The sequence below is a fragment of the Sturnira hondurensis genome, unplaced genomic scaffold (assembly GCF_014824575.4).
Source record: "Sturnira hondurensis isolate 20B ecotype Veracruz unplaced genomic scaffold, ASM1482457v3 Scaffold0014854, whole genome shotgun sequence".
Classification (NCBI taxonomy): Eukaryota; Metazoa; Chordata; class Mammalia; order Chiroptera; family Phyllostomidae; genus Sturnira; species Sturnira hondurensis.
The window spans coordinates 9,171,291-9,183,370 of NW_028087485.1; the positions used below are offsets into that span (position 1 = coordinate 9,171,291).

General features: G+C 42.1%; 1 protein-coding gene across 4 annotated transcripts in view; it reads left to right on the top strand.

Annotated features, from left to right (window-relative positions):
- CFAP43 (cilia and flagella associated protein 43) overlaps window positions 1-12,080 on the top strand; it is an 85,151-nt gene that overhangs the window by 13,163 nt on the left and 59,908 nt on the right. For all 4 annotated transcript variants that reach the window (XM_037063988.1, XM_037063993.1, XM_037063991.1 and 1 more), the window contains exons 5-6: window positions 883-1,033; window positions 6,818-6,977. In XM_037063988.1, the coding sequence (XP_036919883.1) occupies window positions 883-1,033; window positions 6,818-6,977 (311 nt within the window). The remainder of the gene's footprint in view (window positions 1-882; window positions 1,034-6,817; window positions 6,978-12,080) is intronic.

The window sequence follows — 12,080 nt, forward strand, 5'->3', positions numbered from 1 at the left end:
GATGTCTCCAGCGGGTCCTTGCCAGGGTAGGCAAGTAATTTATTATACCCTTCTCTCTTTTTGCTTCCCTTGAGTATTCTCTTTTAAATGCTGAGTTGTGATTTTTCTATAAACAAAGGGGGAGGCAAAGTGTGTGTACTTTCCAGTTCAGAAAGGAAGCAGGATTTTAAAATACTTAAGCTTTACCTTTGAATAGTAGGTACTAATTTTGCATGACCATTTTACAAAACTATCCATCATTCATAAAATATAACCAAGGAATTTTTTATGTAGTGTGTAAAGCCATGAATTCTCCAAATTTATCTTGATAGCTATATTATGAGTTAAAAGTAGGTATATGGTAAATTTGAAATGAATTCTTGATATCACAGGTCACAGAAGCAGCTTAATACAACCTATACATATGTTTGTTTTGACCCAGTGTTTTTTATTTGAATTGGTTGCCAGCACTTAAAATTTGGGAGATTTCTCATGAGTATCCAGATTAGGTACATTCTCTCGAAATTTCGGGACCAGAATTCTCACATGTCACCAAGCCCTGTTGGCTGGAACTGCGTGGCGCCTGCTCCCTGTAGGAGGGAAAACAATTGCCCACTTGTCACGGTGGCCACCTTGCCACATGGAACCTGCCTGACCCCACCAACATTCAGATTTACGATCCTACTTGGATGTTAACTTTGAAAATTTTTGGAAATCCCTGTTATTTCATTTGTAGCTGAACATTACCTATCTTTTTATGATTTATATTTTAAAGTCTAATATTGGCCCTTAACTGTTTTATTTTATTGGTTTTTTGTGTTATAACAGCTCCCCGCCAGTAAGCAGCAATTACATCAATGACTAGTTTCTGTTAATATGATTATTCTGATGTTTCTTCTACAGGTCAGCGAAACTACCTATGGAAGATGGGTCATTTTTTGATGAAAAAGACTTAATTTTCCCCAACTCGTTGCCCAGGGATCTCATCTATGGACCTGTCCTCCCACTGTCAGCCATTGCCAGGCTAGTAGGTGAAGAGGCTGAGACTTTCCGGGTAATTGCCTGGCATGTCCTCTGGTTTGCCTTCACACAGTCACCCCATGAGGCGTGCAGGGTAGGGAGAACCATCCTGGGTTTTGACACCAATTAGCCTGGAGACCCTGAGAGATGAAGATGCTGGAGTTTTGAGTTTTGGGGTGACTGGGAAGACAATGGCACTGCTAACTAAAACAGGGAGTGCAGATGTGATTTCAGTTTGGGAATATACTGAATTTGGGGTGCTGGGAAGGCCTCCGGGTGGAGACGTGGGGTACCAGTTGGCAAAGTGACTCACTTAGGGAAAAGTCAGAGCTGCAGACACGGACTGTCAGAGTCATTCCCACAGACACGGGGCAGTGGAAGCCCCGAGGGGAGGGGTGTGATGAAAAGGAGAGAAGGGGTGTCAGGGAAGACAGCCAAAGGGGAGACCCAGTGGTGGGGGGGATGCAGTGGGGGAAGATGGGTGTGAGAAGGAACAGACACAGCGTAGGAGCAGGTCCAGGGAAGAGACAGAGGGTGGAAAACAACAGAAGTTCCAAAAGGGAGTTTGTCAGCAGTTGCACTCTCATTCATTCATTCATTCATGTATTCACTCAGCAAATCTGTCAAGCTCCTCCCATGTAGCAGGCACTGTTTTAGGCAATGGGGTCACATGGTGACCAAAGGGGCATCATAATCCCTGCCTGTTGGAGTTTACACTCTATCAGGAAGACAGAGCAACAATACCCAAAGTCAGGAAATGTGTTACGTCGTTGCAAAATAAGATAATTGTTTGAACAGGCTAAATGGGGGATGGAGGTAAGGACAAGACTGACATATGCTGGTCTGGCCTTTGGGGAGATGACACGTAAGGTGAGACTTTAAGGCCCAAGAGGCCATGCTACCAGCAGGGTAAAGAGTGTTAGGAAGAGGGGGAAGTGCACATACAAAGATCCTAGGGGAAGGAGGTAATTCAGTGTGTTTGAGGAGCTGAGAAAAAGCCCATATAGCTGGAGCGCAGTCAATGAGGAGAGCCCGAAAAGCAGGGGATGATGTTTGAGAGGGAGGAAAAGAGCAGACAGCACAGGCCGTGCCTTTGGGGTGAAGGTGAGGAGGAGTTTGATGCCAAGCCTCTCCAGCCTGCGTCACGCTAGTGCTAAAAACAATTCAGTGTGGTGGGTTATTAAAAATAAGTTCTGGCAAGCAAGAAGAAAGATTGTATGCTCTTTCTGCTTCTTCTAAAGGATGACAATGACTCACCTTTAGACTACAGAAGATGACTGATTCCTTTTAATAGCACAGATCTGAGCCTTGGGAATGCAACCACACTAACCACAGTAGGGCAGCAAGTAAACACAAACAGATCAGCCATCAGGGTTTACAGCTTTCAAAATAGTTTCTGTGTTTAGTATTTGATTCCAGGACTCCAAACTGTGAACTATCTCAAATCTTTGTTTTCTGGAGGAGGCCTCATCTTTCACATTGTGCACCAACATGACAAACCCTACCTAAAACATTTACATTTCAGGCAATTGTCCTTGTCATTTGAAAAATGCTATAGGAATGCCTTCCTTCAATATTTAAATGTGGACTTACAATTTTAAAAATGCTCATAGTTATGCAGACACCTTTGTATCCTAGGACTTTTGTACTCAGCACATTTTTACCTTTTCCTGAGAACAGAAATTTAATGTTAAAGTTTGACAAATCATACAGGGAATAGTAATAAAGTCATGTACTTTGCATGTAAATAGGAAGATAATTTTCCCAGTATTTATTTCTTTATTTTATAGATAAAGAAGGTGAGAAAATGGCTAAAACATTAATTAATGTCTATACAATGAGTGAAAGCATAAAATAGAGCTCAGATGTCTTGATTCTATTCATTCCTTTGAGTGGCATTTTTTTGCAACCTGGGTACCAGTGGCAAAGAAATCAGTAATGACTCAGTCTATATAAGAGTCTTAGAAATTGACAAGCTGTGTATTTTTACAAAATTACAAACACTGAATGCTCTCGTTATATCTCTTGTAGCTAATAATAGAAGGGCCCATTATAGGCCCTTAAATAGGCCTGCATCATGTTTCACAGCCTATTTAGGGCATTAGAAACGTACCTAGTAGTAGCATGGGGCAATCCAAGGCAGATGTTATCTGGCTAGAAACTGGATCCCAAATAATTAATTTAATCTCAAGTGTCCAGTTCCCTTTTCCCACCTACCTTAAGAAAATAAGTTGCTAAATACGAATCTCTTTTATAAACTCAAGTATTCTGAAACCTACTCAGGTGCTTACATTTTGTAAAGCAAGATTAAGTTGGACTCAAGTTTTTCATGTTTGGTCTTCAAGTGACCAAAATGTTTGAATCATGATTCCAGAGGATTAAACAAGGAGGTGGTGTTGTCAACAAACATTTTAAAATACTATCTATACCTTTTCTTTTACAAGTCTCAAAATTTCCAGAATTAAAAATGATCTTTTCTACTCACATAATCCATATAATATCGCATTTACTTTTTAAATGGCACACTGTTCTCTGGCAGATGTGTCTCAGTCGGTTGGAGCATCGTCCACACACAAAGGTCACGGGTTCAATTTATTCAGTACTTAGGTTGTGGGTCCAATCCCTGATCATGGCGCATATGGGGACAACCCATCAATGTTCCTCTCTCACACTGATGTTTCTCTCTCTTTCTTTCTCTGTCTCTCTCCCTCCTCCCCTCTCTCTGAAATCAATCAATAAAAAACTATGTTTGGCACAGAAAACATTTTTTAATGGAAGGAAGTAACAGGAAAACAAGGCAGGATTTATCTTAAAGTAAGAAAAGTCACACATCATACTAGTTTAACATACCCACCCAGGAGATTGCAGGTTTTAACCCCTACCTTCTGTTGCGTGTGCACAGATTCACTGGTTCTGTGAGGACCAGACACGTGTGTTCTTAAGATTTTAAGCCCATTGTGGTACCAGGTAGAGTCTGTCTTTTTGTGATTTATAGTCTAAGGTTATATGTCATCAAGACAACCAAAAAGACTTAAATAGTAGTGGTTGGTGAGTAATTCTTTTCTGTGAGTCAAATCTCAGGCACCACACAAATGTCATTAATGAGTAGCAGTTCAACCCATTTGGTTTTGTCCCTTTGTCCCACTGGATGGCCAGATTGTTATTCAAGTTTTATTTTCTAACAATCTACGAGCATGAGGGCATGAGATAGACCAATTATACAACCAGAGTCAATCTATTCTTTTAAAAATTATCGTAATTGTTTTTATATATGATTTCTGCCTTGCTCACGTCTCAAAGTCCATCCCAAATGAGAATTCTCTTTCCCTACACTTCCTTCACCCCGCCGAGATCCAATTGCTTTCTCTTTTTTTAAGATTTTATTTATTTATCTTTAGAGGGGAAGGGAAGGAGAGAGGGAAATATCAATGTATGGTTGCCTTTCGTGTGTTCCCTGCTGGGAACTGGCCTGCAACCCAGGCACGTGCCCTGACTGGGAATTGAACCGCGATCATGTGGTTCGCAGGCCTGCACTCAGTCCACTGAGCTACACCAGCCAGGGCCCAATTGCTTTCTTATGGATGCCCATGCAATACAGGGGTGGGCAGAAATAGGTTTACAGTTGTTTGTATGGAAAACAATATAAGAATTAATTTAAAATAACACAAGAATAAACTGTTTCATGTATTCACACCCTAACTCTACTTTTGCCCACCCTGTGGTTACACACACTCCTCTCCCATAACCCACCATATTTTCTGAGTCTCGTATTTGTTAATACCTGTTCCTCCCTCAATAGGCAGCTCTCCTCTTGAGCAGAGCGATTCCTTACATCTTGGTGCAATGCCTGGTATGTAACCAAAAGCCAACAGATGTCTGTTGAATATCAATTATAGAACAAATTTATATAAGTTGAGAATTTAGGAGAAATAGTTACTTTGACAATGTCACACCTGCTTTACCTTAAAATGACAAGCCTTTCCTCAATTAAAAGAGCAACATATGATATTTTATTCCATTAATTGAGTATTTATTAGAAAGGTGACTTGTATACACTGGGGAGTTCTGAGTAGAAGAATCACTGTGTGGGTGTGAAGTGTCCCCAACTGTGGAGCCAGGTCCAACTCACCCACAGCCCTTTGCAACACATAGCCGTCCGTATATTGAACTTACTTATTTCACTCTGTTCCCCCTCACCAGGATGTATGACTGCAGGGACTTTTCTGTGTTTTGCGCATTGCCGCATTCCTGTGCTTGGGGTGCCATGAGTATCCAATAAATATTTGTTAGATGAATGAATAAATGAATGAAATAAACATGGAACTCTCAAGGAATTTAGCATCCTGGTAATTTGGCTAATGGCTCATTAAAAATGTTTTCTATTCCTGTGGGTGTAAGGATGTTTAAAGAAAACAAAGATATGTTGTAGCTAATGCAATTCCAAATAATAGTATAGCAAAACAAAAAGCTCAGAAAAATATTAAACCTTCTGATCTCCATACAAATGAAAACAAACAAGTTTAAGGTCCCTATGTTTGATTTGTTTAAATAGAAAGGAAGGAATGCCGTGTTGTGATATCCTGAGTTCACAATCTCAATTAGTCCTGGGACGGGGGAGGCGGGGGGATGTGCCCAAAACTGCTGTTACAACTACCTTGACCTCCAGGAAAGAGAGCAGGTGGTCCTAGGCTAACAAGGAGACCTGCTCTGTCCATACAAAAAGGTGGGGGTGCACCCTCTGCTCTGCTGGTCACAAGTATTTAAGGCTGCAGGAGGCATAATACTGAGGTATTACTGTGTACGCAGCAATCAACAGACTATGATGTGCTTTTTTGTGGCCCCGAGCTACGAATGTTTTTCATACTTTTTTAAGGGTTGTTTTAAAAAGGGGGGGGTGGGTATGTGGTGATACAGAGAGCAATGCAGTCCACAAAGCCTAAAACATTCCTTTATAGGCAAAATTTTATTTTACATCCTTGGCCCATATTATTTTTTAGTCTCCAAAGCCAGCTTTTTTTCTAGGTACATCCCATAGATCCTGTGCATTTTACTTTACATTTTCCATAAAATCAAGTCATGTAGGGTGTTTCACAAACCGAATTGGACAGGCCACCAGAATCATACAAGGAGTCCTCTCCTCATTTGCCACGAAAGCTAACTAAACAGGGGACCCTCTCAAGGGGACCCATCTAGGTAGACCTCTCCATTGCTGCCCAGGAAAATCATATCCATGCCCCCTGCAGAAGCAGGATGGAGAAACGTTATAAAAATCTTCCTCAAAAAGAGGTTGTAGATAGGCGATGACTTTTCTAGATTCGAGATACAAAAAATGTCCACCAGGAAACAGTATAGATGTTATTAATGAAAACTCATGGACCCCGGCTGGTGTAGCTCAGTGGATTGATCGAGAGCCTGCGAACCAAACAACCGGGGTTCGATTCCCAGTCAGGGCACATGCCTGGGTTGCAGGCCAGTTCCCAGCAAGGGACTCACGAAAGACAACCAGACATTGATATTTCCCTCTCTCCTTCCCTTCCCCTCTAAAGATAAATAAATAAAATCTTTAAAAAACCTCATGGAAACCTGTGACACTAGAACCCTGAATGCGTTGGCAAGAATGGCTTATTTTTTCTAGTGAATTAAAATGTAGAGAAGTGGAGAAAGAAAGGAGTTCAGTTAGATCTTAGCAATTGGTGGAGCCAATGAGTGTACGTATGTACATACTTATTTCCTCTTGGAAATTGTTTCAGTAGGTATTTCTCTGGTTTTTAGGCCATAGTTGTTACCATAATACAAGGTTTCTAATCTTTCCCTGAAGCCGAAAGATGACCTGTACCCTTCGCTGCACCCAACTATGCACTGCTGGACTCCAACAAGTGACCTCTATGTTGGCTGTGAAGAGGGTCATCTTCTAGTGATTAGTGGAGAAACCTTGAAAGTGACTGTGCTTGATAAGACAGAAGACACACCGTCAATGGGTGAGAAACGACTGTGCTTTACATTCCCAGAAGTGCACAACCATTGGTGATGGTTTTGCGCTTGAAGATGAATGTTTTATTTTCTATGTTTCTCTCTTTTTTTTTGTTTCTCTTTCTTAGAGACATCTTTGATTCCTTCTTCTCCTTTATCCTGTAGTCCTAGACCTTCTAGCTACCTCATGTTTCTTAAATGTTACATGCTCCAGACATTCTGCTAACACTCTGTAATGCAGTAATCCTATAACCTATAGGATTCCTAGTAGATTATATAAATCCTAATCTAAAATTCATGTAATCCTCAAAACAGCTTTACAAGGAGATACATTTTCATCTCCATGACGTAGAGGAGGAAATGGAGGCACTGAGAAGTTAACAAACGTGCCTGAATTCCTGTAACTAGCAACCTGTGGAGCTGAAACCTGAGCCAGGCTATGAAACTGCAGAGTCCAAATTCTTAGCTACTACGCTGTATCCTCTCCCACACATATGCCCGTTCTGTTTATAAGCTAATATGTTCTTTCCTGTCCTCTGTCCTCTCAACCCCTTTTCTGTGATGGTCTTCTAAGTCCAACTGCCATCTTGAAAATTACCTTTATGTTAAATGGCTAGAATTTCCAAGAGAACATGGTCAGTATTCTCTTTAGATCTGGTGTCCTTTCCTAGTCCCATCAGCTCTGGCCACAGTTGGGCCTGTGACGCAGGAGGGGCTAGGAATAGACCCTCTGAGAAGGGAACTTTGCCACGGCACATCCCAAACCTGCCCATTGCACTCTCCATTCCTGTTGCTCTTATCACTTCACACCTTGACTTTGGCAGCAACCTTAAGACCAACTTCACTGACCTTCACCAACAGCTGGCTCAAACCAGGCAGCTCTTTCCTGCCGAACTGCCCTTCTTGAGGACTGTTTTTAACTTGTAACTCAAGGATTACTCCACCTTGCTTTCAAGCCCTCTCTATTCTGGTCTTACCTCTTCTATTTAGTGTTAGTTCCTGCTACTCCCCAGTACAAGTCCCCTGTCTGGACATCGGTCCTTCCCATCGTTCCACAGGCGTGCCTTCCAGCTCACTCCCTTGCCACTCTGCTCTCTGAACTCGCCAGTACCCAGCTCAAACACTACTGCCTACAGCAAGTGACCACCAGTGGCAGTGTCCCTCCCCCACACCCTCTCCCATCCTCTGACTCTCACCCCACTGACACAACTGAGACGGTTAGATGCAACTTCCCTTTACTTTCCCCTATGCCCTCCAGGCTTTGTTCACTCTCCAATCTCACATCCACGATGCCATCTGCAGCTTTCCAAAGAGTAAACCCTTTTTTCTGGCCTGCATTTCCAATGTCACTTACTCCCACTTGAGACTTTTTAGTTTTTCTCATTCTTGCCCTCTGCCTAACTTCTGCCTTCTGCTGTTTGCAGTTACTTTTGTCTGGGATGTCCCTCTCTTCCTTATGTACCTGTGAAATTGTCCTCTGTGGAGTCTTCCGCGCTCTCATCCCCACCTTCAGGCACAGCTAGGTGCCTGGTCTGGAGTTCCTTTAGACTGAGTGCTTTCTCAGAGCCGCACCCTGTGCCATCGTGGTACCTCGTGTGTGTGTGTCTGTCTTCCCCACTAGTCACCAACTCTCTGAAGTCAGGAAGTGTGTGTCACTTAGCCTTTGGCTCCAAAATTTAATCCCAGAGATTTCTACACAGTAAATTCATGCCTGCATGTATGTGTAAAATGAATTATAAAACAATGTTTCTCATTTCCAAACTCCTGTCACACTTGGAGTATATTATACCCAATCTAGGGCCTAATCATGTGTAGTTGGACATGTAAGCTATTTCCTGCTGTACACTATTTCTAATAGTTTTCATAATACTTCCAAAATAGATGTTTATCTAATCACATATGTAAGACTAAGCACTAAGCATGAAGCAAAATGCTTCAGAGTTGACATAGACAGCAAATATTTAATCTCATAATCTCTACTTTCACGTGATTTCTGTTTTTTAAAAAAAATATATTTTATTGATTATACCATTACAGTTGTTCTATTCTCCCCTCTTCATTCCCCTCCACCCGCACACTCCCTCCCCCACCATTCTCCCCCCCTTAGTTTATAACCACGTATCTCAAGTTCTTTAGATTCTATATTTCCCCCACTATCCTTGCCCTCCCCTGTATCTATTTTCTACCTACTGTCTATGCTATTTTCTGTGCCTTCTCCCCCTTCTCCTCCTCCAACTCCCCTATTGCTAACCCTCCATGTGTTCTTCATTTCTATGGTTCCACTCCTGATCTAGCTGTCCTCTTGGTTTGCTTTTATTTTAGGTGTGGTTGTTAATAACTGTGAGTTTGCTGTCCTTTCACGGTTCATATTTTTCATCTTTTTCTTATATAAGTCCCTTTAGCATTTCATTTAATAAGGGCTTGGTGATGATGAACTCCTTGAACTTGCCCTTATCTGAGAAGCACTTTATCTGTCCTTCCATTCTAAATGAAAGTTTTGCTGGATAGAGCAATCTTGGCTGTAGGTCTTTGGATTTCATGACTTGGAATACTTCTTTCCAGCCCCTTCTTGCCTGTAAGCTCTCTTTTGAGAAATCTGCTGACAGTCTGATGGGTACTCCTTTGTAGGTGACTGTCCCCTTATCTCTTGCTGCTTCTGGGATTCTCTCCTTCATTTTAGTCTTGGCTAATGTAATTATGATGTGCCTTGGTGTGTTCCTTCCTGGGTCCAACTTCTTTGGGACTCTCTGAGCTTCCTGGATTTCCTGGAAGTCTATTTCCTTTGCCAGACTGGGGAAGTTCTCCTTTATTATTTGTTCAAATAAGTTTTCCACTCGTGGCTGTTTCTTTCCCCCTTCTGGTACCCCTATAATCCAGATGTTGGAACATTTAAAGATGTCCTGGAGGTTCCTAAGCTTCTCCTCATTTTTTTGAATTCTCATTTCTTCATTCCTTTCTGGTGGGATGTTTTGTTCTTGCTTCTGGTCCATTCCATTGATTTGAGTCCCAGTTTCCTTTCCATCACTATTGGTTTCCTCGACATTTCCCTTCATTTCAATTAGTTTAGCCTTCATATGTTCCTCTAATTTGTGACTATGATCAACCAGTTCTGTGAGCATCCTGATAAATAGTGTCTTGAATTGTGCTTCTGAGAGGCTGGCAATTTCTCGGTCGCTGAGAGTTATCGGCTCTGGAACTTGGAGTTCTTCTTGTGCCATCTTTTGGGCTGTTTGTGCCTGTTCCATAGCAGGATCGGAGCCCTAAGGTGTTCACCAGAGCAGGGCAACTAAGTCCCTGGGTTGTGATGCTGTATGTGGGGGCGGGGTCAAAGAGGAACTATGGCGTCCCCCCTGTGCCTGCCGCCGCAGCCCCCACTGGTGCTGCAGCTGCCACTGTCACCGGGCCCACTGCACACGAGTGTGCCACCGCCGCCAGCCCTCACCCCCCGGGTCCCGCGGGGTCCATCCCACAGTGGGTGAATGTGCGACCGAGGTCAGTCTATCCCGCACCCCAACTGGTTCCGGGCTGCCTGCGCACCTAGGTCGGGGGATCTGTCCTGCCTGACCCTGCTCGCTGCTGGCTCCGCCCCTCTTACCGTCCAGGTTGAAAGGTTAGATGTAGTCGGACTTCTGTATAATTCAATTTTCTGTCCTTTGGCTGTGCCTTTGTTTCTCCAAACCTTAGTTGTATTCAAACTTGGTTGTGGGAGAAGGCACAGTGTTTCCACCTATGCCTCCATCTTGGCGGAAGTCGATTTCTGTTTTATTAAAGAGAATATGACAACTAGTCATTTAATTACAATCAGGTAGAATAGGATGATTTCACTAAGGGAGGACTTCACCAAGTCTGTGGGAATTCGAAGGAGGAAACAGACCAAGTTAGGTTACTTTGAAGGTGGCATTTGAAATGACCTTTGAAGGATGGGTTCACAGACAGCGATAAGAGTAGGTAGACTTTTTGGCAATGGTATCTATATAGGGAAAAAAGCATGGGGTAGGTGGAGATACAAAAAGTGGTACAGTTTGTATGGAGCATCAGGTTTTACACAGGGACAGAGGGGAACAAAAAGTCATGTAGACCGCATTTGCCTTCAATGTAAGCTAACATGTTTATAGTTCGTTCAACTGACAGGGGACAGGCATCAAACATTCCTGGATGGGGCTGGACCACATCTGGGTTTGTGCTTGAGGAGGTTAATTCAGCCTTTGTTCAAGAAAAGAAGATCCTGGAAGCGGGTGGCTGTCAGCAGCAGGCCCCTAGACTAGGGGAGGAGTCAAAAGAAGCTGGACTCTCCTAGCAGCTGGACTGGGAAAGAAGAGGCTGCTGGGAGGCGAACAGTCCTTAAAGGAAAGGACAGTATCCTTCTTAGTATCTGGAAAAATGCCAAGCACCTAATTATGCAGTAAACAAATAATTTGATGGATGCCATCTGAACTTTTGATCTTGAAGTTCTCATGGTTTTTCTACATAACAAGTGATAAATGCTTTTGTTGTTTTCCTTCAAGGACAATATATTTTTATTGACATATAATTAGCATATACTATTATATTAGTTTCAAGTATACAACATCCAAGGCCAATATTTTATTAATAAGTGACGAGAAGGGAGGGGAGAGGGAAAACAGGGGAAAGAGGGGGAAGAGTCTAGTCAAGGAACGTGTATAAAGGAGCCATGGTAATGGGCAGCGGGGTGGGGATTGACTGAGGGAGGGGGAATGGAGGGCAGGGCAGGGGAGAGCAATGGGGGACACATCGGGACTACTGTGGTTAAACAACAATGAACGATGCTCTTATAGAACTTTTTCTTCCTTTTATCCACTGTGTTTTATTTACTGAGGCATAAATTTATATACCATAAAATGTTCAGATCTTAAGTATACAGCTTGATGATAATAATACAGGTTTTTCCCTTGGCATCTTAAAATCTCTCACAATCTTTTTCTAAAAATTATTTATACATAATTTTACATATATAAAATATATTATTAAACATGTATTGACATATTATATATAATATATTATATATCAAATGTATAATATAGTAAATAATATTAATCAGTGCACGGCATATTGTTATATATAATATTTAATAATATGTTATTAAATATATA